At 39.9% G+C, this 27,437-nt stretch overlaps 1 protein-coding gene and 1 non-coding gene across 7 annotated transcripts; one reads left to right on the top strand and one right to left on the bottom strand.

Moving 5' to 3' along the window:
- Positions 1 to 2,145: 2,145 nt before the first annotated feature.
- On the top strand, positions 2,146 to 26,072 carry LOC110975922 (uncharacterized). 6 transcript variants are annotated; one of them, XM_022228799.2, is made up of 13 exons: positions 2,146 to 2,301; positions 8,895 to 9,093; positions 13,147 to 13,331; positions 13,664 to 13,813; positions 14,178 to 14,276; positions 17,019 to 17,155; positions 18,237 to 18,342; positions 18,584 to 18,778; positions 19,421 to 19,533; positions 20,946 to 21,202; positions 22,355 to 22,726; positions 23,292 to 23,397; positions 24,540 to 26,072. In XM_022228799.2, exons 2-13 carry the CDS (start codon positions 8,976 to 8,978, stop codon positions 25,144 to 25,146), a joined length of 2,445 nt encoding a protein of 814 aa, XP_022084491.2. In that variant the 5' UTR covers positions 2,146 to 2,301; positions 8,895 to 8,975; the 3' UTR covers positions 25,147 to 26,072. The 6 variants fall into 6 exon arrangements, with proteins under 6 accessions (XP_022084491.2, XP_086989372.1, XP_086989373.1 ...); XM_087133246.1 differs by having other exon boundaries at positions 14,178 to 14,288; XM_087133247.1 differs by having other exon boundaries at positions 13,661 to 13,813.
- A 1,092-nt stretch (positions 26,073 to 27,164) lies between these two features.
- Positions 27,165 to 27,236, bottom strand: Trnaa-ugc (transfer RNA alanine (anticodon UGC)). Its single transcript has one exon. It is a non-coding gene; the product is annotated as a tRNA-Ala (tRNA).
- Between the last annotated feature and the right edge of the window lie 201 nt (positions 27,237 to 27,437).

Here is a 27,437-nt window from a genome sequence, read left to right as displayed (position 1 = left end):
ACTGCATAGACCTGAGGTGGTGACAGTGCTTCCAAGGTAGCAGAGAGACTCAACAGGATCTACGACATCGGGGCCAAGGGAAACCGGGACAGGGGAAGGCCAATCTAGGGATTGAACCTTGGTCTTAGCCCAAGAGGGTTTAAGGCCGATGTAACTAGCTTCTCGTTCAAAGGTTGCAAGATGTTCTCCCCCCCCATCATCTTGGTCGTCAATAAACAGCGCAGCGTCATCAGCATATAGGAGGTAGGTACGGTTGCCTACATCGGTCTACGGTGTTGCCTCACACTGTGACAGAATGGAGTCCATGGCAACACAGAATAGAGTGGGGGCTAGCACATAACCCTGTCAGACTCCTCAGGAAGTTGAGGAGAGGGATAAATCATTGCCTATCCTGAGCTTTGCTTTGGTGTTGGAATGCAGAGCTTTGATCCGATTCAGAATGGTATTTGGAATCCCTTTTGAGGAGAGGATATCCCGGTCAACAGAATCAAAGGCAGCCTGAATGTCTGTAGGCGACATTAAGCGGGCGATTGTACTCTTGATGGAGTTCAGTGAGTAGACGTAACGCAAGAATTGCGTCAGACGTGGAGCGGCTGGGAGTGAAACCTGACTGCTGTGGTCTCTGCAGGGAAACAAGCAATGGACTAATTCTGGCTATAGCAGAATCATAAGGGCAAACACCTTGCCAGGAATCGAAAGCAAGGTGATGAGGCGATAACTACTGCAGGCCGTCCTTGAAGAGGTAGAATTATACCAACCTTCCAGTCTGCCGGAACCATGTCTGTGGACCACACGTTGGAAAGATCTTGTGAAGAGATCTGCGAGCGCTTATGGGCACCTCAGCAGATTTCAAGCACTCGGAGAAGATGCCATCATCTCCTGCTGCATGACCCGATCAGGAAATGTGGTTGAAATCAGTCTTGTGAGGTAGCTGGGAAGTTTAGCGACTGGCAGAAGTGGTCTTTCCAGCAGGACAGCATTTCTTCCGACGAGTTGCAAGGATAGCCGTCTGCTCTGGAAACCGAGGATGGGGTTGAATGCTGGCCAACTACGCGCAGGCGCTTCACTAATTTGAAGGCGGAGCGGAGTTTAGTCTGTCTCGGGCCACCTTCGGCCTCAAAGACAATTGAGTCATACCATGCATTAAGGTCTTGTTTTGCCTCGGCTTTGTATATCCCCGCCAGACGACTTTCGAGACGGTTGGGGCTTAGACCAACCCCATCCAATCAGCGGATAGTGGCGGGTCACAGTCGCTGAAGGGTGCAGTCCACTAATTCAAGTGAGAATTTCTGGCCAGCTCATTAGGGTTAAAGTCCCTCCCCCCTCCACAGTATCTTTTGAAAAAGGAGATTGTTTGGCCCCAAAGATGGTGAGATTGTGTAAATCATTGCCAGGATCAGCCCCCTGGGTCTTTGAGCTTTCATATGGGAGCAGAATGGCTAAAGACTACGGTTGAAAAGTGGTGTGCCCGAGAAAGTTGAGGGTTGCCAGTTGAACTTGCTGCAATCAGACTTTGGAAAAATAACTTTTGGGGGGGTGAGTTTGTTTTGTGGGAATAATTAAAAATGCCATTTGTTAACCCACGAAAAATTGAAAAGAAATTGAAAGATTAGGGACCAGACAAGAATTTCATTGGTGTTTCAGAAATCTCAGGGATGTTGGTATGCATGTTATTGGGACATGAACAGTGTTGAGTTTACACTGATTTCAATGGGACTTGAATTAGTGGACTGTACCCCGAATGCTGCCTCAATCGCCGCGCTAGCGCCCTCTGTCGCGTAACATAACTGTTGGGACTTAAGCCACAGGGACTGAAATTAGATGTAGTATATGCATCTTCGTTTTTTCAGAAAGAAAAAAAATTAAAAGAAGACAAAAGACCGGGGTAGGGTGGGTGCGGCGCCACCGTCCCACACAACCATATCATCTCTCTCACAGGTGCTCAGTGCAGACCAAGTGTCATGACTAAACCCCCTTTTTCGATTGAATGACTTTCTTATTGTTTTAGTCTTGTTTTTTTAAAGTTTTATTTGAGTTATTTCCAACTGTTTCCAATCAGTTTCCGATTTCGATTTTTACAAAAAATTTAATTTTGGCTCGTGGTTATAGCGCCCTCTTAAGTTCAGGAGGCCGGTCGTGTCTAACTATAGATATGGGGTCCGGTTCAGTTTACGTCTGGGATTGATTCGATTGCGGAGTGAATTGAGACAGAATAGAATTTTAGAAATCTCCCGTGATTCCTGTCGAGAAATATCATTTGTTGCTGTTCAACAAATGTTTTGTTTTGATTGCATCTTGTAGGTAGGTGAGAACAACTCTAATTTTCTCTTAATTACAGGCCTAACAGCCGTCAGAAAGTGGTAACGTCCTTAAAAGTGAAGTTTAGCTAAGAAAACAGTTTTCCAGACGTCTCATAACATATTGCACATATACCGTATACGAGTGCCAAGGCCACTTACATCATGACATGTACTAGGCCTAGGTTTAGGGCCTCACGTATTGTCCATAAGTGAACTCTTTCCCATACATGTATGCAATGGAGTAATAACATGGGTCAACCATACGTTGTCGGCAAGCATATGATATGGTTAGCCCCACTACTGTGGCCCGGACTCTCACTCCGGATCCATCCTTAGCCACACATCCATATGGGGATATGTGCAATTTCTTGTCGACGTATTGAATATTTCAGCGCACCCACTTATCATCGTGGGTGCAATTTCTTTTGCATACGAACATGATTCTTGAAGACTTGACCTTTCCGCTTTCTAAAAACCGTTTATTGAATGATTTCACTCACGTTATTCAGGTATTTTCCAGTCTTTTTGCATTCACAATCGCCATCTTTAAAATAAGATCGTTGAACTATACGTCACTTGACCTCTCATCGTCACGACGGTTCTTCCATGTCAAGACATCTAAACTGCTGCCAAAGTTTTGGAAGAGCCCATTGGTACATGTACATGTAGTATCTTATCGCCCAGTCCGTTTGCAAAAGAAATTGTGCCCACAATGATAAGTGGGTGCACCGAAAATGTTCAGTACGCCGACACGAAATTGCGTATACTGACATGTGGCTAAGGATGGATCAGAAGTGTGAGTCCGTGCCACACTAGTGGGGCTAGCATATGGTAGGGCCTACATAGCCCCACTAGTGTGGCACATCTCCCTTCCCGCTCCATCCTTGGCCACAAATCTGTATAGGCCTACGCAATGTCATGTCGGCGTACTGAACATTTTCGGCACACCCACTTATCATTGTGGGCTCAATTTCTTATGCACACAGAGATGATCCATAGCCTCTCTGCTTTCTTTGAATGAATTCACTCACATTGGTCTGGTATTTTGCAGTATTTTTGCCTTCACCCATTCATTCGACGAAATTGTGTATACGGGAGTGAGAGTCCGTGCCACACTAGTGGGGCTAGGGCCTAGGCTGCTAGGGCCAGGTTTAATTTGCGTACACTGTATGGCCATGGCTAGCCCCACAAATAGGGCTGTAGTGGCTCTCTTTTACAATCTGTCTCTGGCGACAGAAAAGAGACAGATTGTAAAAGAGAGCTACTACAGCCCTATTTGTGGACCTCGGCCATGGCAAGACCATTCCGGATCCTAAGCTATATTATGCAATCACACATATGACACTGTATGAAGCCAAACCATGGTTTACAACCATGCACAATGCATGACTTGTATGGTGCTCAACCAACCATAAAAACTTCACGTGTAAAATTAGGCTCCTATTCTTGCGATCGGACATCCGGGAACCTCTGTACATTATTGAATAGCACGAAGGGTAAATTTACCCCTTTACCGTGTGTTAAAAGGCCATAGTGACATCACGCTGACCACGAGAATAACATTCAGGCTTTATTTTCCTTAAAAAAACCTCCCTGTCCACAATTTCAACACAGGATTCGAACCTACACCCCACTCATCACAAACCATTATGCTGTAACCGCTTGACTTACACAGTTCACACAGGTTGATGGTGTTTTACTGATATACTGATGAACGGCTGCAACACAAGTCTGATATACAGTACATTGGACATGCGCAATACATACATAAGCACCGTGGTTTGGCTTCATACGTGTGATTGCATATATCTCCGGATCCTCGCCCAAATTACTTCTTTTTCAGTTTCGCCCAATCAAACAGACTTTTCTTGATGATAATGTACTCTGCCTCTGTACTGCCCAGAAGGGTTTTTAACAAGCGAGAGAACCCGATTTGGATAAGAGAAAATTACTCACACAAAACGACCTGCATAAAAAATGCCCGTGGATGTACATGTACATGTACTGAATTTACACATGTGTCTGTTGAGCAGCGTCTTCTGGGAATGGTAACTAAAAGAAATTGTTTGCTATCGGTGAAGAGAACAATTTGCAAGTGCTTATAATCACAAAACGACTGTGACAGAAATTCAGTATTGTTTTAGAATTGAAGAATCACCCCAGACCCTTATTGTGCGTTTGTCTTCGGGAGGGGGTTTGACAAGCATCGTATGTACCCGTGCTGTGGAGCTAATACACAAGACTGCACACTCTGGAACTGCTACCCGGATCCAAGGTCTAAAATAGCAGTTTTGGGGCCAAAGAAAAAACACTGTGGGCTGTGGAATTCATTACTGAAATTCTTGATTTTTTAGAAATGGAGAAATGTTCCAGATTTCACTAACATGCATTCTAAACGGAGTTTTGGCCTGACCTATATGTTACCTTGTGCACTCGGCCACTGACTGTCCAGTGTACCACAGAAGGTGCCCTCTCAAATGTCAGTTTGCACTAACAAGGAATATAATCACAGTATCAATGCGCACCAGCTCAATGTCTTTGTAATAAATGGGATTTATTTTATTTTCTGTTTTTATACAGTTCCATACCAACAGCGACAATGCATGGAAATATTACACATATTTTCTGGACAGGACAGTAGGCCTATTTATCAGCTTTACTTGGTACTGGATGTTGAGTAACTAGTTCCCAATGTAACCCTAGAAAACAAGCTTGTTAACTTCTAATTGGAGGGTGGAGTAGACTGTCAAACGGAAAAAACATGATATGATTCTTGTACTGTACCTCCTAATAATCCCTGAAAATAAACACCAAAGTTTCGTGTAAATTTCCACAATATTTGTAATTTCATGTCTGCATTCTTAACACACAAAATGAATCGGCACTGATGATTTAAACCCCTGACAATTCAGATGAGAAAAGGCATCTCAAATACATGTACATGTACATGTAATATCACATACACGTACTTGTAGTTAATGAATAATGTTTCTGCTTGTCAGGCATGCTGCATGTGTATTAATCTCATCCTGATCTGGCAGTGCTTAAATCGTTTTGTCTTGCATTGTACGCGTAATTCTCCCCAGCCAAGTTTACATGGTAGTACATACATAGTAGGAAAACGTGATTTATACATTGATGGATTTTGTTCCAGTTACCAGTCCTATACATAATTTCAGAAAAAGCCGGTACACTGTTAATCGATTAATACAGTGACAGACTTCACAAGAGTGTATCCATAAAAGTACTTGTATTGTTAAAAATTAAGTTTAAATGGATTACAACCATTTCAACAATGTGTTTTGAATGGAATTTTACTTTATCTTTCTTTTACCATGCATTTTCTACACGAATTTTACACAGCCCTTAGTGTATTCCCTGTGATTACCAATGGCCACACTCGTAAGTGCATTTTTGCATGTGTGAAAAAATTGAAAGTGGCACTACTCATTATCGCTTAGGAATATTAATTTTCAATACCTTTCGAGATAAACTGGAGACGACTCTCCAATTACATCCTCTCTTTCCTTAGACGACATTATATCTGACAGTTTCTACACGTACATGTAGTCACCCAAGTTGCTAAGATGAATTCATGAGAATGATAAATATTTTTCAAACGATCGAAATATTCCTTTGCAAAGTGAATTTATGAAAGGTCAAATTTTCGACATGTTTTGAATAAAATCATACATTGAGGATATGTTTTTTAAACCACATTTTTTTACAGAAATCTACCTTCTTAAATTTGGTGAACGAGGGTGCAGTGTTCATTATTTTTACTATGGGAAGACAGCTAAAATTTTTTAGCCATGAAAACTCACCCATGAATATCATATTTTTGGTGACATTTTGATCTCAAATTGCACGTGACACGCTGTGTACCGTGTCATGAAAAGTTGCAGAATTCTCTGGTTTGGAGCTAATGCTGGAGGTTTTGTAAAAATGTGAGATTGTGGGCTTATTTGTTTCCATCGGAGATCAGAAACATTGGAATCACTCGATGGCTACCATGCCTGGAAGCTGACACCCGTGGGAAGAAAGCTGACACAGGGCCCAGTCGCGAAACTGCGGCCGGCCGCCGTGTGGTGGGCTGCCGTTGAACCAAGCTTGGGGTCCGCACCCACTGACTGACAAATTCCTCCATGACGTCACCGTACAAGCCCACATTCACAGCTCTGGACAATGGACATGCTGGAGGCCACATTTCACTACCTTGGCAGTACCTGCTTCTGGGTGATATCGTTGTCATGGTTGTTGTGGCAGCTAAATCATGTTTGGAAATATTAAAGGTGAAATTAAGAGTTTCTTGGTCAAAATCAGTTTTGAGACCCTGCAAAACACACTGCATTTTTGTATGTGTGTGGTGAATTTTAGATACCTACTAACATCTGTAATTTACGGGCAGCATTTACACTTAACGTTAAACAACAATAACGATCAAAAGAACTATTCTTATTAATTTGAATTAAAGCGATTCTGACACATTAGATGAGGAATACCTTTGTAAATCTGTAAATATGGAGAAGCCTGCCAATCATTATTTTTACAACCTTTTGATAGTCGTATATTTATTTTTTCCAGTTGGAGCAATTACAGAGATGCCAGCCGAGATACCGGCGTTGGAATTTCAAGGATGACAGATGACTGCAAGGAAAGAATTCAAAATAAGTCATAACGAGTTGAAGCACTTAATGATGAATGACATTTTATGAGGCTGCAAAGTTTTATTTCATGTTTTCAAATTATTTGATATAAAATGTAAGACTAGAAAATAGTGTTTAGGTGTTAACATTCCAAACAAATGTTACCCTGTCCACGACACCAGGTACATGTACATGTAACTACAATGTATTTTGCATGTGTCTGCCTTGCTGAAGTGCATCATCATAAAAATTTGAAAAAAAGTTGTTTCAAAAAGAATTTTTTCCAAAAGGAATTGTTTTAAACACAGAATTTACCCCCTAAGGTTTTGTTCATGTAATAGAACTCACAGTAAAGTTTTATTTTTTATGTTCAAATTTTTTATGGTTTAAGTCCTCTTTGACCCTCATTAAATGCAGCTGAGCAACAAGCCATTACACAGTTCCATTATTAAGGTTTTCTATCCATACAGCTGTGGTTGAGATCTCTGAAAATGGCTACAAACACAGGAAACCATTTAAAGAAGTAAAGGCAGCTTAAAGAAAGAATGAGATGTGTAAAGTTTCATTATAATGCATCAGTAATGCATTGCTGATTCATGTTTGACATTTTCAATAAATCAACAAAACACTGAATTCTGCTCGTATTCTAAGCTCCTTCAATTCCTTGGAAATTAATGGCTGGTGGTTTTGTATGTGTTTCTAGACTTTTAAGACTTCTAAGAATTAATGTTTTACTGGTAACTGCTGCCTAGAGGCAATCTGCCGTTGGTCTTTAGGGACTGGCAACACGGAAGCCATTGAAGCAATATATGCGGAAGTGCAGTTATGAGTTGCGAAAAATAAGTAAAACACCTTTAAAAAATTAGAACAGGCTTTTAGGAATGTAAATGAATTTGAATGGGTTATTACAGTTGAGTGCTTAATTATTTAAGGTCTTCAAACAAATGAGATATTTGCCTTATCACGAAACTGGTGAAGCATACGTAAACGTGGCTATTTTTCAATGCACTGGTAAGTTCCTATTCAATCACATGTGAACTTGACCTTCTTAATCCAAAATAGGCAAACAAGATTTTCTCAGCAAAAAAATTTTGCTTGATAGTGACAAGATTAAAAAATTGTAACAACTCTTGAACTACAGCAAGAACCCAACAAAGTCTCCGAAAAAAATGCCATTTGTAAATGAGGAAGTTGTACTTTTCCTTATCCACAGGAATCATGATAGGTTTTTCCTAGCAATAATTCTTAGAGACCATGCTGTAATGATAAAATTAAACAGTTACATCAAAAAGGTGCTTGGAATCAACCAGTGAGGATAATCCTCCAACCAGTGAGGGTTATTGTAGACTGAGGGGGTTAGATATCAGTCCTGGGCATGGTCTCTCCAGTGAGGGAGGGCAGTCGTGACCTACATGTAATATGAATCACCTCATGGACATCTTGGTCAGATAATCTTCCCAAGGGAGGTGGTCTAAAATCTAAAAGGAAATTGCACTTGACAAACATGTACTGTACATGTATAGTACATGTACATGTGGTTGTATTGCACAATAGCGAGCATACCAGTACCTGTAGCATGAGAGAAGAGGGACATATTGCCAATTACATGTACTTTCACATACATGTAGCACGATGTCCAGTGTGTGATAGCTTTTATGTATAAACTGTACATAAACCTAATGTAAGTAAGTGAAATACTGCAGCAGTGTACTCTGTAACTAACCGACTGTTCACACAAGGTTTCCAAGTCTATTTTATGCTCAACTTTCTCAACATAAACATGTAAAGCCTTAAATAAAGACTGTGCCGGATGATAACTAGCCAGTGATGAACATTTCTGATTTTTTTTCTGTTGCTTCATGGAATAAAAGTGAATATACAAAGGCCCACTGGTATTTCCACATTTATTCTGGTGTTTTTATGAAAGCAAGTTTTTCTTGTTTCACAGTTCCAGGACGAGGCAAATGTAGCGTACGCATGCAGCAGTGCAAAAGGAAATTACCCTGATGCTGTAGTCAGCTTTGTCAATATGGCGTCTGTCTTTGATGAACAGCGTGGCCGCCTGTGCACCGTTTGCTACCACCAGTTTTCATGTCATGGTGATGCTGTGCCTCGCATCTTGACCTGTGGACATAGCTTCTGCACTGGTAAGGTTTTACATCCTAATAAATGTTCTTTCATATTTTTTGATGTTACGTGTGAGTGTGTTTTTTCTTGGGTGCACACACATACGGTACTGTACATCAGCACTCATTTCTGGGCTGTGTGTTATAATTGTCATTCTTCAGAAACATTTGTTGAACACCTACAATTGTCAGTTACTGGTCTTTTCAAAACCACATACATGTACCCTGTGCATATAATTATATGCAACCCTGAATTGCAGTGTTGCTGTTAACATGGTATGTGTGCATTATGTCCTTACATGTCCCTCAGATATTCAAGTGAACAGTGGCATGGGTATGTGGGCTTGTAAGCCTTGAAAATATAAAAAAAACTCTTGAGAGCAGAGGAAACAAAGTGTGTTTGAAACATTCAAGGCACGTGTTGGTCTGAGTAGAATTCCAACCTTGGTCATAAAAAGTTTGTTTACATCACAGCACTAACCTGACACCTTGAATCATCACAATTTTCATAAAGGGACAGTCATGAGGATTTTTAAGAAAAACTGCTTGTGAGATCATCACAAGCGAAGTTTCTCCTTTTTGAAAGACAGTGGATATTTAGCTGTCGTGGGCCAAACTTAACTAAATGAAATATAGCTGCTACGTGTACAAGTACACAGTGCTGTCTTTGATGTGTATACACAAGTAAGCCTGTAAAGCTTATTAAATTACCATTGAATTTCAAGCTGCAACCATAGTTGAATAGTGCGTTTGTCTTGAAAGTGAACATAAAGTACTGGGTTCGATTCCCAGCCATCAACTTTTCTTTCATCCTAAAAATTAAAGACTATTTTGTTTTGTTGTCTTTTAGTTGACTCCAGCATGTAATTATGGCATACAACATTTTTTTATTCTGATTCGTGGCTCTGGAAGAGTTTCCCAAGAAAAAAAGGTCCAAAATTGTAAAATGGTCACAATGACTACAGGTATGTCAGTGCAGAAACAGACTAAGATTTGTCATGGTAAGCATTTTAAGTACCCTCTAAATAAACCCAGTTACTGCGCATGTGCTCAGCTACATGTAAATATTATTTTGTTAAATTTGCTGGCAACAGCTAAATATCCGCTGCCTTTTGAAAAACTGAAAACTATTACTACTATGTGACAACATTGTGCAGTAGGAAACTTTCACATGATTCTTTGAAGGGAATACTTTTACATGAATCCAGAAATTAGAATAATCTCAGTAGTTACATGTAGTCCCCAATTTACTCAACAGGGTTTCAAAGTGTTTCAGAGTAGCAGGCAGATGGATGAAAGTAGGCGGCAGTGAGTCCCAGCCCTTAAAGGGAGGGGGTGCTCCAGGGCCCGAGGGCCCCAGAATTTGTACCGTAGACGCTCTTTGATGCAATCTAGACCATTTCCTGGCATCTGAGACTAGGGTTTCAAAGATCCTACTCAAAGATATTTCAGCTGATTTTTGTTTTGTTTTTACTTCAAAACCAAATAAATCAGTCTTTATTCAGACCCTACTATCACTGGTACGTTACATTTATTTCCCCCCATGGCAAAATACACATACTAACATTGCATGAGATAAAGAGGCCACTTGAGGTGGCAAAACCTTGAAAGCAAAGCTTGTGTCAGGCATGCCATTACAAGAAACAAACAAAACATTGAAGTAAACACATACATTTCAGTTTCCTCTTGTGTAATGTGTGCGTCAGCATACAATGTACATGCAGATGTATCAAGTGATTCTTGGTGGCAGAATTGTGCTTGTACACTGTATCAGCAAAGAGGTGAAAGTATAAAATAGATTGGAGCAGTTGTTTGGTGTTATTAAACAACACCAGTGCATATACATGTACATGTAAAATTAAATAGTCTACATTTACATGTATTTTTAGGGGAAAATATTTTCCACTCAAAATTTTCTTTTAACACTGAAAATGTGCAGACTATGGGCAATTCCCCATATTGTTAGTTTATTGCTCATGTTTAGGTGTTTTAGTTTTAAAATATTATTTGTGAGATTGTGGGTCACAATCCACATCCATATTGACACCTACGTGTGAACCCAACCACACAAGCCTGTCTTGTCATTGATTTGCAGAATTTACACATGTAATACATGTAATTTTCATATACACTGTATTCTACAGATTTAAGTGATTCCTACTTTTAAATTCTCATGGTGTCTACATGCACCGGTATGCTGAAAAAAAAAGGTAGCAAGTTTACCTGTGGCTTACACTTAAGGACCCCAAAATTTAAAAAAAAATCTTGTCTGTCTTGCAACCACTTTTTTTCACGTCAAAACATTTGAAATTACATGTATATGTTTCACTACTTACATTTGCACTTTTTGAAAAGAAAGTTCTGTTACTTTCTCGAGGTCCTTATTTGCGTTTTGCTATTGTGGTGGTAAAAACACATGTAGTGCATTGAAGCAATGCTGTACTGGTTCCTGCCGCTTGGCGCCATTGTCAAAAAAGGCAGGATGGAAGTGCGGCAACTCCAGCCACAATAGCGTTGTTACACAACATCATACATGCACGTAGCTCCACAGCTATACATGTACATGCACGTCTAAAAAATATCAATGTTGTCATGGTTGTGAGAAGATTTTTCAAGTTAATTTGCGAAACTTGATCTGTTATTTTTTGTGTTCATGAATTTAATCTGAGGTTGTATTGCTCGTACTTCAAGCAAGTGTGTTCCAAAAAATCTATCACCGCGCATGGTTCATCACTCGTTCCTCTAAATGCACCATGCACGCATACCACACATATATGGAATTGTTAGCTAGTTTGCTGTTATGATTAGCTAACTACATGTACATGTAGCATTGTGCATAGTGGTGTGAATTGTCCACAATTCTTAAGAATTGTCAACTGTAGATATTTTTATATTGATTATTGCCACTTTTTATCACTTTTTGTGGCAATATTTAGTACATGTAGCTTTCGTTCCCATTCATTCAGCACAAAAAACTGCCCTCCCCCATGTTTTTTTCCAACCCACACCATGTACTGATCCTATTTTTCAGAGGCATGTAATCGGAAGCAGAGCTATTTTTTTTCTTGGCCTATGAAATTTTCAGGGGCATGATAGTTTTTTTGTTTGGACTTCATACAGATTCCTTCAGCGTAGATAAGGAACAATCAGTACCAGTACATGTACATATGGGTATGAGCATGGTATGGCCATACAGTACGACATGACATCAACTCACACTAGAGTTTGAGCCACGTAAAGTAGAGTGTCATTTATGATCCAGTCAGCGAGACATGTTGGCCCTTTGTACTTCACAAAGCTACATGTATGCTACACAGTCCTGACGCACTAGGATTTTTAAAAAAAAAATTTTTTTTTACTAAAATAATTTAATTTCCATATTAGTAGCTCAGGGAAGGTTAATTTTTTTAACACTGGAAAAAGAGTAGCCGGCACAAAAGTTCAACTACTTGTAGCCGGTCAAAAGTTCAACTACTTGTAGCTGGTAAAATGTTCAACTACTTGTAGCTGGTCAAATGTTCAACTACTTGTAGCTGGTCAAAAGTTCAACTACTTGTAGCCGGTCTAAAGTTCTTTCATCCCAAGTCTCACAAAATTCAACAACGAGTTCCTCAGGTACGGTGCCAAACCTGCCAAAACCTCACAAAACCTGCTGTTGGAGTACGGCAGGTTTGGGGTAGTTAAGGTTAATAAGTAAAGCTGCCTGTCCCTTAGGCTTCTGGAAAGTGAAAATCCATGTTTTCCTACATTATTGCCCCTCTGTTCAATGTGTCTCTCCTTAGTGATGGGACACTACATTTTGAACATGTTGAAGGGACAGTTATCTTCATGTCTCTTTGTGACAACACAACATCCCTACCCCTGGCATCGTTTATGTGATTGAAAAAGTAATGATGCTTTGATAATCCCAAATCATGTCAAAATAGTTAAGTGAGATGTTTGAAGCAAAATCGTTAAAAAGTGGAAATCAAAATCATTATCATTTTTAACAGGCCCATCCTTTGCAAAAACAGTGAGGAATTGGGAATTGGTCCTACTGCACTCTAACAATGAAGTTGGCTGTGTCTATTCCAGGTTGTCTTAGTAGACTGCTTGGCCAGCTAGCCCACGGTCACATCCGATGCCCAACCTGCAAAGGTGACACCTTGGTACCAGGCCTCTCTAATGACATCAACAAACTCTCCAAGAACTTTGGAGTACTGGAAATCTTGGAGAGTATAGACGAAGGAACAAGGGCTGCTGGTAATTCTGCAAATCAAGTGAGTGTGGATGAAATGTTTCACTAATTATTTTCAAATCTCAAGTGGTTGGCCAATTTGAGGAATTTAACATATTGATGGGTAATTTTTTCCAAACAAATTGGTCTCGAGATGCCCATTTTTACATGTGCAGTAGAACACCACCTTATAAAAAGGTGCTGTATGATAATTTTTAATTTTCTGAAATGACAAGCTCCGTGTTCTCTTTGTCAGCATATGGAAATCAAATGTAAGTGAAGAATATACACGCTGAAGCTTATTTTTTTGGAGTTGGTCAATTTGCACTGGGCCTTTACCACTTGAAATGGTTATCAAATCTGCCTTGCCAGCAGATCCCACTCTGCGCTGATCATGACAACGAGCCGATGAAAGTTTTCTGCATCCAGGATGACCAACTGATCTGCATCTACTGTCAGGTGTATGGTTCACATCAGGGACATCAGTGCCAGCTGGTGTCCATTTTGGCTGAAGAAAATCGCAAGGTCAGCCCAATTTTTAATTTTTTTTGGGGGGGGAGTTAATTGCAAACTTTCACTTGGAATTGTTAAATTTGGTTGTATCATTTTTCTGCTAGAATGAGCTAGGTTCCATAATAATAATTGTAATATGGGAATAGAACCCCTATCATACAGTGTATATGTATAGTCTAATTTGGCAAACATTAGAAGCCACTGCTTTTACATGCCCATCAGATAGTGCCACCACAGAAAAAAGTTGGCTCGGATTAGTCTACATTCTAGTTTTCATTTAAATCAAACTAGTTGCTAAACTGTTAGTAGCATTGTATTCCATTTTTGCAAACTTGGACAGAACCGCAAATGTGGTTATTCTTTTGCCTGTTTACAGACAATTAGATCCTTCATAGAGCGTCTTGGCAACCAGAAGGATAGCATGGTTGCTGTGAGCCAAGCAGTCACTGACACAGCAGGAGCTGTGCAAATTAAGGTACATACACGGGTATGTAAAACAAATTGCACATTGTGCAATGCAACATGCAGAGGGTTTTCCAATTTGATTTACACATACAGCTGGGCACAGTGTCTTTTGAAATACAGGTATGCAGAAATCCAGTCTGTGAGGAGCTGACATGCATTGGTTCCCAGGCAATTTGTACTGACTTAAGATAGCCAAAGTAAGGAACCAGTTTGATATTTTGTTTTGTACTAATGTTGCTTGCATGTATGCTCTACGGAAGATTGAGTTACAGCATGGTGCGTGGTGTTTCACCAGATTGTACGTGTACATGTCTTTCACTAGGAAACCATCACTAGCCACCTAAGAAATCCAAAACAAGTGTTCACACTTTTGCTAGCAACATAAAGGCTGGATCCCTTCAACAGTACAGTTTAGTTTATGAGAAAACGCAGTGGGAAACTCGGATGTTTTTCGCCATTGGGGCTCATGATGTGCAGCTGGTTTTAGTCACATCCCATGCGCAGGTATTTTACCTGTGTTTTCAAATTTACGCCTACCTTATCCACTTTCTTCAAAGTACTCCAGCTCTAGACTGAGAACCCACTGACATGATGAGGACGTGGTTAGAAAAACTTGACTTTTTTGTTCTCAAAATGATTTGAAAGACCATCGTTTAAGACTTTGATTTTTGTTTTTCTTGTATTCCTTTATTTGGATATTTGGTGATTTTTATACAATTTTATTGTGGAAAAAAATGCACAGAAATAGGTATTTGCTCTGCTAACTAAACATTGCATATCAATGTTTGCTATGCAGATATTTTAAGGAAATTGACCACCGAAGAGAAGGCATTTTGTTTTCTGTTGTTTGTACAATGTACAATACTCTCCCATACTGTGCATAGGCACTTACATGTACATGTGCCACCAAGGATAGAAGACAGACCACCTGAGGACAGGCTTTAATTTCCATGTGATCTGCCCCCTGTGGTAAAGTAAGACGTCAAACAAACCATGTAGGGAAACTGACTGCTTGCATTTCACTTATAGAGATGAAGTAACAAATTGACCAAAGTTGGAGTTGAACTTGCCACCTCTGGAGCACCGTACTGGTGCTTTACCAAGTGAGTAAACCTGTCCATTGGTCAATATCTTATTCAGACGGCATTTGTCAGAGGGCACAAACAGTGTGCCAATTTAGGGTTTTCCCAGGTGCTGTTCACATGGCACAAATAATGTTTGACATGTTCATTGAGTGGATAGACCAACATGTATGTACATGCACTTACCAGTATGCTTAAAATTACTCTATCTGCCCCCAAATCTGCAACATCAGGGTCCTTTCCAGTGATAACTTTGTGGACTCTCTGTGAATGCTTTCCATCACCTGGTTATTGTGTAGCAGTAAGTTAATAATGTGACGTCGCGCCCCTTCAATGAAAGCGAGGGCGCCCGCCTCCTCAAGGCGCGATGGTCAGACGGCACATACCAGAAGGTCCCTGAGTGGCTAGGGACGAGTCCGTTTGGATGGAAGTATGCCTTCCCCCAAGAAAGTTCAATGATCTCTGGTCTTTGTTGAGATGATGCCTAATGCCAGTCACTGCTGTAACTACGCCTGCGTATGCACTACATATGACCAGCAATGACTTCCGTTTAACCAATTGCCCTATGCGCAAGGCGGAGCCTTTGCACCACGCTCGCTGAACACACAGCTATGTGCGCCTAACATCTGCCCCTGGTACTGGGCAGAGCGAACCTGACAACATCTCGCAATGTCAGGTATGACCAAATATCGAGGGTTTGCAAGGCTGCCATTTTGCAGGCCAGTGCTTTTGTTCTATAGGATATGCACAAAGGAGGCTTCCCTGTGGAACAAAACAACTGCCCTGTAAGATGGCTACCATTCAAAGCATCCATTCTAATATGTGATTTAATGAAAGGTCAAATATTCAAATAATTTATTAGTCAGTTTTACTGAGCCCTATTGTGAACTCTGCAGATAGTATAGAACAGAGGGTAATAAAGGTTCATTGTTATACCATGCAAATTAGGCTTTGGAGTTGGAAACTGGCAGCAAGGAATTAAATTTAGCTCCTGAACTTGCAGAATTTGCTAAGTGTCAAATTTTAGTACCTGTAGACCCTTTTTTCCTCATTAAGCTCACAGAATTTTTCAGATTTTTCATGTGGCAAAAATTTTAGAAAGTTAAAATTATCCCCAACCTGTCACCAGGAACATACTTGGATCTTCCAAAATCGATGCTAAGTCTTTGTATTCTCTTTACTTTAACTTCATTGGAGCACCAAATCCCATGTAATGATTTGGGTCTTCAGTCCCCTGACACTTGGTACTCTGTGACCATTCCTTTCACATGTAGAAACCATGAAGCACAATCCCTGTATTCCCAAATGGTGTTCACAACGTGTCAGGTCTCCTTTTTTTTTTGGAGGATCTGATTTGATTCCTGTACATGTAAGTTGATTTTTTTCAACCCTTTGTACTGGTATGAATGAAATATATGAAAACCTTGCAATTTTAATTTGAAGTGTGACACTTCCCCCATGCTTACATCCTCAGAGGTCAGTTTATTGTCCACAGTGGTAAGTGGGTGTGTGTAGTGTATGGGGAAGTATTGTGAGAACATGGAGTATTTGTGTGACTAGACCGAAGTATGTGTGGGACTGGTTGTTTCATGTATATACAAGTCTGGTTTTTATTTTACTTACATCTTTCTGCCACTAAATTTATAATTTTCTGTTTTCTGTGTTGGTAGGAGGACAGACTGATGTATGAGGTCACACGACACTTTGAGATGCTGAGACGTAAGCTCTATCAACGGGAGAACCAGGTCAAGATACTACTGAGAAATAGAATATCAGCCAAGGTTATGCTACTGGATAAACAGAAGAGGTAGGGCTCATGTTAGTTGGAAGAGTCAATTTACAGTGCCCCTCTTCTGTCTAGTCAGGGTGTGTGTTGCTCTGTGTGAGATTAAAAATGTGAATTAAGAGCAAAATGACACAGATTTATTTGAGCGCAAAAGCGCTCCACCACCGCAGCGATGAGCCACACAGCACCGCTGCACGCTAATCTGGCCCCTATTGAAAAGAGGTCAGCAGTGCACTGAGCCAGGTTCGTGAACAAAAGAAAGTTTAACACAGCACAATCTGGGCCCTTTTTACAAGGCTGCAGGCCTGGCTGAAATACTCAGGCGTCAATGAAGGTCACCTGTCAACTTAGAGTAGTGCCTAAAGATTACTTCGTGCGGCTAGAAACATCCGTTAAATGAAATGATAAATTTTTGAAGAATTTTGAAAACAGAAAAAATGATAATTATGCTGGCCCAGCATCATCAACATTGAAAAATGCCCTGGCATGAAGTGGTTAATGAAGCAATGACTTAGGCTTGATTCAAAAATTACTTTATTAAGAGCATATTGTTACTGGTTTTAGTTTCACTGCTTAAGGACGAACATTTCTAATATCAATACAATGTGTGTGTACTTGTAGAGACAAAAGGTTGATGTACACTGGTATGTCATCATGTCAAACTCTGCAGTGGACGATTTAAATGAAGGGAAATGAAATCATGAGTATAAATCCTTCAAACCAATTCATTCACTGAATATAAAAAGCGATTTAAATCAAAACAAGTGGATTGGATTGAACAAAACATCCTGCCAACCCAGACTGTGTGTAATGCTTGTACATTCATACTTTTATCAATACTGGGAGCAGAAAGGCTCACAGAGGGGGGATTTGTTGTTAAAAGTGTGCAAAGCCTGCAAAAAGATATCAATCAGTTGAAAAGAATAAAATAATTGAAACATGTTCGCTTTTTTTTGAAATTAAATACACTATATTGATTTAAATTGATGATTTAAATCAAGGTGATTCAAATCAGCCAAGACTTTATCTTCATAGAATTTCTTTTCAAACTTGTTCCAATCTTTCACCATTCTTAATCATTTTACGGTTTGTGTACTGTCAGGAAACTGCATGAGTTGATCAGCAAGGTAGACCAGCTGAGTGCCTTGTGTCAATCCATCCTGACTGGCCAAGACTATGAGTTAGTGCAACAAAAGACAAAACTGGAGGTATACCATAATTCATTGATCCAGAGCAATGTTTCACTTTATTCTCACAAAATGAGGCCACAGAGAGGCAGTAATGCAACCCTTTCCCAGGTTTCTATCCCTGAAGTCTGAAGTAATTTCTTGGAATAGTCTACCCATCCTTAGTTTGATGGAGTTATTCCACCTGAAAATAGCATGGTGCGCACACCAACGTACTGTGGCAGCAGCTAATTTTAGGAAATTTCCCCATTCCCTTCATCAGACTGATTTCCAGAGTCTCTCCTCCTCCATTGAGGAGCGTGACCTCCGACCCTGTACCAAGGATGATCTACATTGTCACCTGGACCCTTCCATGTTAGTCCAGGTGTCCAGCCATGGCATGCTGGTCAAGGAACCAGTCTACAGACCTTCATCAGACATACTCACTAATGAATCAGTTGCAAGTGCATCCACTACTGTAAGTAAAAAAAAAACGCCATACAACAGGCCTTTAGCTTATGTGAATTGGAAAATACTTTGACATACAGCAATCAAGGAGTTTAGGGATGTCCCCGTTTATAGTTTCCTCTGTTGCCTGGATTCAGTATTGGTTACTGATGGACTGCTGTGTGCTATTTTTTCATGCCTCCACATTCAGGGGCCAATCCTCTCATGAAAACTGTAGACTGTCTACATTATGTAAACTGATGCATGCATGCACATGGTTTCCTTTTGGGGTAAGGGGGACAGGAGATTTACATGCAGGTTTGGGAAGAAACAAAGGAGGAAAAAAAGCCCCCCCCCACAGTTTGTAAAGTTTACCTGTTTGACTTTCAATTAATTTTTGGCAAATTGTGTGGAACTTTGTTTTACAATGTTCCAAGTTGTTTTGCTCTGGAATAGCTGGTTACAAAGCAAAATCTCACCTAATTTGCAACCAGATCTTAGCTAATTTTGTCCTCATAATGTGTAACGTGTGAAGCAATATTTTCCAATCAGCAGCTCCAGTGGAATTGGCCCCCTGGATGAAGTATGTCATTTATCTGCATTGAAAGTATTTCCTTGATGAGGTTAATTTTCAAGGCATGAATTTGTTGTTTGTTTTCTCCAACTTGTGCAGATTACTTCTGTTTCTGAGACTGTAGGGTCAACTAGTAATGCAGACAAACAGGAGGGGGACTGTGAGCACATTGAATGGCCAGCAGAGATGGAAGTCAGTGGCAGAAATACTAGGTACTTGCAATTAGCGATTCATTAACCTCTTTTTTTAAAACCAGTTCTATTCGTCATAGAACTTGTACCAGACATGGTTTTATTTGAAGTGAAACTACAGACTTTTTATAACAAAATGGCACTATCACAGTCAGGTGTGGAGTTATAATTTATAAATGCTGAGTGCTGACCATTGGTGGCTATTTGTCCAGGATTTGTGAGACATATCTTACCACATCGCTGCCTTGTTTACACTGAGTGATATTTGCTGCAATGCCACACTGTGGACAGCATTTGTCTTCACAGATAATCCAATGATAATAATTCAAAGACATTACATAAGTGGTACCATGCATGTTACACAAGTTAAGTTAAAAATTGTGCTGATCACTATCTCATATTGGAGTTGTGCCTATATCTGGATGATTGGGCGATCTGCATTATCACCTGATGGCTCTGTGGGATTGGCCAATCCTGTATGAAATGTCCACTTTTGTTTCCCCATTTGAAACAGCTTTCCACAGCTGCGAATTAGAAAAGAAAGGAAGTTGGCTTCCTGCAGAATTATTGACAAATCATGCAGTGAGATCATTGAACTGATTACATAAAGGTCACATGATTGCGTAGATTTACCTATCGTGCCATCCAGACACTTGCACTCTGCAATTTGTTAAAGGAAGAATGCAGTGAAATTCTCTTAGAATCACTTTTTATGACTACTCAAACTCTTCTTCTGTGTATAAAAAGTGTTCGAATTGTGTTCAGAGTTAAGTGAACTGTTAAGTGCAGTTGTTTAAACATTCAAATTGACCAAGTTTTTCTAGACAAGTGTGGTATAAATTCAGGAGGACACTGTTCAGTTTGCATATTTTCAAGTTCAAAATTTGAACCCTGATTATGTTCTTTGAAACATTTTTGGCAATTTTTTTGTGTGTGCAAATCAATGCAAAATTGAGGTTCCGTGTCTTTTATTAAATCACAGCTTTGTCATGAATAGACGAATTCATATTAGCATGAAAATAAAAAGGCACCAAAATTCAGATGAAAAATAGCAAAATCAAACTTGAGGTTAATTAAGGAGAATTGTAACAAAAAAGTGCAATTTCAAGGATTTTAGTAAAATATTTTTAAAAGGTTCCTTTAATGTGCTCTTGTGTTGTTCATTAAAGATGCTCTCTCACACAGCCTGTGTGAGCATTTTAACCCCGGTCGCGGTAGGCCATTGAGTCTTACATTAAATGAATACGCATTGTGAGTTGGACAAAGTTGTTAATAATTTTGACAGTGACCCTTATTAAAAAAAAGATACATCTACCAGTAGATTACATCTACCAGTAGATTACATCTACCAGTAGATTACAATGTGGCGCATTCAAATTAAGCTCATATTTTGAAAGTTACTCCTTTAAACGTCGTAATTGTGTGTCTGTCAGACAGCAGAATAGTTCCTCTGATGTGATTATCATCTGTGATGACATGGACCTTGAGACTGCTGCAAGCAGTAGCGATCACATCGTGACTGCCTACCAGCAGCAGCCGCAGCAGCATCCACCTGCTTGCTGCTGTCAGGCTAGCTCACAGCACACCTGTGCATCATCCTCATCCAGGCAGGCCTGCTCTACAGGAAGCCGTACCCTGTCAGGGATGAATCGACATCGGGCAGCAAGAGGAAGTCCAAGCCAAAATCTAAGTAAGCCTCTGTCTTAGCGGGATAAATTTGAGCAGAAACTGTTGTTCAGTCATTGGTCAGTAATTTCTTAGCAGCTGACATGTGCAGTCCTGCTTAATTGACCCAAGTCAAACTATTTTTGCAAAATTCCCTATCACTCACATTTTTCTTCTGGTCCCATTTCCCACTACTTTCATGGTTGCCTCCATCTTATTCTCATGCAGTTTCTCATGCACTATCAATGCCATGCCGTATTAAAGCCGAATATGCGAACCAACCAGTTTGGTTTGGTTTGGCTCAGTTCAAAAGTGCCATGTTTGATGATTTTTGGTTCGGTTCAGTTCAGTTGCAACACTACTCTGGTGTTTGCCAACCGGCACAGAGTCTACAAATGCATTCTCCCAACAGGCACTGAAATGATTGTGTGAAAAAAACCTTCTAAATAGTGAGAATCAGCAAATAATTACGAGTAGTACACATAAAATTAAATCCAAATTCTCAACACTTATTACGTGTAAAACATCATCAACAGCTGCTATAGACATTTCCTTAGTTCCGGATTGCTTTAAATGAAAACCTGCCTTTTGTAGTGTTCTCCAGTAATACTTTCTAAGACAAGTAACCCCACCAGAGGTCCTTGGGCAGGCTCCTGGACCTCCGGCCGTGAAATCAGCAGGCATTTTAGTTTGCCAAGCTACAACCCTATTGGTAACCAGTGAAGCAACCATGCCTTGGGATCTGCTTCCAAATAGTGGACTAGATTTATCCAACCACCCATCAAGTTGTAGGTTTCACAGAGTTTTCACACATATTACTTGTATTTCAGCTTATGATAACAACAATAGTTACCTGTTGCTGCCTACCTTAAAGGTCATATGACCAGTGATGTGCCAGCTAGTCCTTGGTCCTCAAGCATGAGGGACATTTTGACTGCATGTGTTTGTACTTTGACATTGTGCACACAGAAGAAAGAGGTTGTTAGGAATTAACATAATGACTCCATTGGTCCATTTCAAGCCAGTTTAGGCACAGTTTGGTATTTCTTTTAAATAGTCCAGGATTGAATTCTGCTTGTGTTTCCATTGTTCATATTAAGTTATAAAGTGATTTGAGTTACAAAGGGCATTTCCTTATTTAATATATTTATTGATATTGTTTTATGCCTTTCTGTAGGGAGACTTCATGCTCCAGTACATGTTGAAGGGAACCCACCCACAAACCGAGAAGAACATTCCAGCTCCTCAGATGAGGACGACAACCACTACTTGAGTGTGAGCGAACTCAGCGACATGGAGCTAGAGCGTCCTCTACGCTCAGCTTGGACCAATCGTGGTGGTTGGTCCTCCACAGCTGCTGTCAGCACCAGCACCCAACCGGCTGAGTGCGATACACACAGCGTTCTGGTGGAGGGTACCCCTGAGGGTGCAGTAGGGGAGGTGCCATCAAGAGTGGGAATGGCTGTGACAGATGATGAGGGTGTTGTGCAAGAGAATGCAGAAGAGCCAGCATCAGCGGTTCATGGTGGTGGGGATAAGACCCAAAGAGGTAATTGGCACATTGTGCTGCCTTGTAACCGGTACTTTCTTTTACAAGCATGATGTACCATTGCTAATTGTCATGTACAAATACTGAAATCTGTTTTCAATATTTGCACAGTGATGCTTGATGTTGTGGCTGCTTTTGAGGTGGTAAGTATGCTTGAAGAAATGAAGAAATGTACTGTTAGTTTTGTACAGTAAGAAATACTTTTATTTGAAGAAAAGGTACCTAAATGTCTACTAATATCAGGATTTATCTGACATGCCTGAAAAGATGTTCCAAGTTCAGAGACATTCATGTAGGTTTTCTTCCAAATTCTTTAAACAAATTGTGGAAGTACCCCGTCTTCATGTCAATGTGGTGCAACTTGTCTCTACACAGTACAAAGCACATGTAATACTAGATTTTGTAAAGGATGTTAGTCACTCACAGATAGCTGACTCTTAAATGATGGAGGCATTACCCATCGTCACTTTCAAGCACACCCTCTAGATTCATTCTCTCAGTCAAGAGAGCATTTTGTTTTTGTCATTTTCCTGAAGCTTTATTTGAGTCTTTTTGTATTGTCCAGGAGAAGTCGAAGAGAGAAGGGATGAAGGGGATCCGTGGGAGGTCAATGCAACCTTGTCTCCACGGCGACTACGGAGACAGGGTCATTCATCGTCTCAGCATCAGCGGTGAGCATCCAAGGAACATTAATTGTCACTGAATACTTATAGAGCATTCAAGGTGTATAGTTATACCACAGTAATAGATTGTGATTTTATATTGGTCAAGAATCAATTGTGATATCCTGCGACCATGAATGTAAATCATGAGAACACAAGCCACGTTCACCGTGGACATGAGTGATGTACTCCACAGGGTACATTTACCTTGATTTTTCCCCATAGTTGAAAGTTGTTTTTTTTTCACCGTGTGTACTGGTGTGACCTTGGGTACGGGGTTTTATAAAGCTGCAATGGGACAGTGAAGCATAATTCCTGTTATGACTGCTGTTTTTGTTTACATCGTTCGTTTGTGTTTTCAATTGGGCCAATTTTTCTGTAATTTTACTAATATTGCGATAATGTCTGCAGATGACACCTGGTTGGTTTTTAAGAAACGTTTTTCTCTCATTCCAAACATGAGATCAGAAATTTGATTTTTGTGCTGGACAGCATCAGCACTAAGAAAAATACAGAATATTCAGAGCGTGTGCAAATATGGAAGTTCTGAATTCTGCAGACTCTGCAGTTTGCAACAGAAGTAGACAGCTTTCTTGAAAATTTCTCAGGAAATGTTCCAAGTGTTCAGTTTAATTTAATTTGTTCAGTGAAAGATTTTGTTTGTGATGACAATTTCAGTGAAATGAAATGCATTGTGATGCATTAAAATGTCTTTCACTTTTATCTTTTGTATGCATAAAATCTATTACCGTGGTATAATACAACAATCATTATATCGCCCTCAGGTGTCATTTGCCCTGAGGGTGTGCAAATCACCGTGGACCCTGCCACAGCAGGCAACAATTGTATAGTGGACCATTGATAGTTGTGAAATAACTGACCAGGTTAATATTAAAACTGTATTTTATTTAAAGACAAAATGGTTTTTAACTGTCTTTAAAGATATTCCATTCGTTATGTTTTCAGAAAAAAAATTTAAAAAGAGGCTGTAAACCCTGATTCCCCCATAGTGTGTGAAAAATTGTGTTAAAATTCGAGGATTTAGAATTGGTAAGGCTAATATATATGTACATATGACCTGTATTCTAGGTTGCTTTTCAAATGAGTTTCAAGACACCAGACTTATTGTGCATTTTTTGTGTTCTGATCAGATTCAAGGGTAGCCTAGTGTGCTCCGTGTTCAGCTGCACCAGCTCCAACTGTAGCTTCTACGTCCGCTGCAAGAATTGCTCCCGCCTCTTCTGCCAGAAGTGTGTCAGCACGTCCATCAGTGCCCGGCGCTGCTACAAACGCCCACGTGGCCACAGCTTCATGTACATCCCACTGAATCCAGGCAACACCTCAGCCAACAACAACCAGCAGCTGCACCAGCGCATACACCACCTGCTACACCACAGCCACCAGCGTGGCGCCTGCTTGCGCCAGTATGAACGCCAGCCAGGCACCAGACATGGCCCAACGGAATCACAGACACCGGCCCCATCAGACTCCTGGTACTGCCTCCAGTGTCTGACAGTGAACCAGTCACAGACAGGCATCCAACGATGTGTCAGCTGTGGGCAAATCAATGAGAGTTCACGGCAAGTAGAGCACGAGACAGAGTTGATGACATTCCCATTGTCCCAAGATAGCAGTGCACCGCAGCCTCCACAGGAAGGTGACAGAGCACAGGGTACTGAAGCTCAGCAGAATGCTCCTGATCTCACCACTGAAAGCCATGACGCTGAGATCACCCTCGAGAACTTTCAATTTGGCTGATGCAACCTCTGGGGATTGTTTTTCAGGCCAATGGTGATGGAGTTGTATTTGACCTTGAAGAACAAAACAAAAATGTTTATTTAGGTGCTGCCATCTTGGTCAATCTCCTTGTGGCAAAGATTAGGGGCTCTTTTAGTTAGTTTGTTTCTTTTTATTCAAATTGCTGTTGTTAGAGTATATCCTACCAATTCTGATACATTTTCCCTGTGTTTCCAGAGACATGCCAAAAGTCAGGTTCCTTTTACATTCAGCTTTTCAACAGACTTTCAATGCTGATGGTAACCCTCCATTTCTACTACTTTATTTCTTTTGTAATAGCACAAAATTTACAGCTATGGTATTATGCATGGTATTTAATGTATCTTTTTGATTTGCAATACTTTACACATAGTATTAATGTTTATATAATGTCTTAAAAAGTAAAGTCATTCCAAATGTTTGCAATATTATGTAAATATTTATGCAAAACCTGTTTGTCATGCTGAATGTTGAAAGCGCAGCATGTCGATCATGGGGAATACTTCTGCATGTATGTAAAAGAGTTGAGAAGTATATAAGCAGTTGTCTTTAAGCCTTTGAGAAAGTTGTGAGGATTGAAGTAGCAGTCCCTCCAAAGTTTGTATAATCCATTTAGTTTTGCACTTTATATTTGATGGTGCACTTTTAAATGTATATTAATTATTCTGGTAAAACTCAAACTACGTATTTAAGAAAAGGTGTCTAGACTTCCATTTTTGCATTTGGATGGGGAATATTTTGAGCATGTGTAAGTATGGATCCATATGTTGACATGAGTTTCAATTTAGTCATCCCATCCACTATCCTCTTACCATGATTTGTTGATCAAGCAGATACACGTTGATTGTACATGTATAAGGGTAGAAAGGCTTAATACATATTGTAATAAATCGCGACAATGAAATTGAGAGCTACAGTTGCCATGATCATCATAGTCATCATTTTGTCAGTGAATTTGTTGTCAGCAAATCATACATTTAAGCAAAACAAGCATCAAATACCACTAGTCATTTGGTGACTGATCAGTACTAAGTTGAGCCCCCCCATGTCTGCACCTCTTCCTTGGTGTTACCCGCATGCAACAGCAATGTTACACTTACGTATCACATCCAAACTGGTCAAGGGACATCCATACCCAGAAAGCAGTGCTTAGAAGATATTTTGATTATGTAAATTACACTGATAAAGATGCACGTGTACTTCATGTACCTGTGTATTTCCTTTGGAAAGATGTGTATTCCTGTAATCGTGGAATTACAGTCCTTTGCCAACATTTTGTGAGGAAAATTGATTTAAATTGATTTGACTGTCAATCTAGCTCATCAGTTTGATCAAGTGTATGAAGAAAGCTTCAAACTTCTGTGGATGTTTAAATTTGCTCAAGAGATGAGGGAAAAAAGATGAAATACATAAGATCAGAATGCCAGGTTTTCTATTTTGATTTATGGAAAAATCGTTTACAACAGTTACGAAGTCATTTCATTTATTACTCGCACCCAATGTCCTATAAATAATATACTTGTGCCAGTGGGCATTTTATTAATGTGAGAAAATTCATGCAGTTTTGTTTCACGCAGAAGTTATGCAGACATATCCACTGGTATCTAAGAAGTTAAAACAAACATTCAGTGTGAGCCGAGGCGGCTAAGGTTCTTGAAATCACATTTAATGTGGGAGTTGTGGGTGACTATTGTAAAAAACCAGACCAACATAATTTGGGGAAATGAGATAATAAAGTTTTCGACATTTACAATGTAAGAGAATGATTGAGATAATAACTGTATTAAACTTCAAGGAGAAATTTTGGATATTTTTTGGTACACCTGGAAACTTCATTTCAAAGATATCGAAAAGCTTACAGCTAATTTTATGAATATTCCTGCAGAAGGAAGTTGTAACATTCATATGGGAAAAATCGAAATGAGTTGTACAGAAGAGGAGACGTAACTAATAAGAAGGAAAACGCACGGAGAAGACATAATTCCCAAGGAGAAAAAGACTGGAGTTGCGGGGGATCGAACCCCGGGCCTTGCGCATGCAAAGCGCACGCTCTACCACTGAGCTACAACCCCGTTGAAGATATTTGGGAAATCAATTGAATTTATTCAAAATACACGTATGAGCGTTGTGGTGGCGTTATTCCCAATAAAATGTCTGTAAAATTTCAAAAATCAATCAGCAAAAAAATGCTATGTATATTATTTACACTTATATATCATTTTTCGAAACAAATCATGTTTTAAAGATCGTTCTGAAAATACTAATTTTATCGT

The sequence above is a fragment of the Acanthaster planci genome, linkage group LG02 (genome assembly GCF_054643075.1).
Source record: "Acanthaster planci isolate LZ-2023a linkage group LG02, COTS_SCS, whole genome shotgun sequence".
Taxonomy (NCBI): domain Eukaryota; kingdom Metazoa; phylum Echinodermata; class Asteroidea; order Valvatida; family Acanthasteridae; genus Acanthaster; species Acanthaster planci.
Note: the sequence above shows the minus strand (reverse complement) of the source record. Positions and strands in the feature narration are given on the sequence as shown.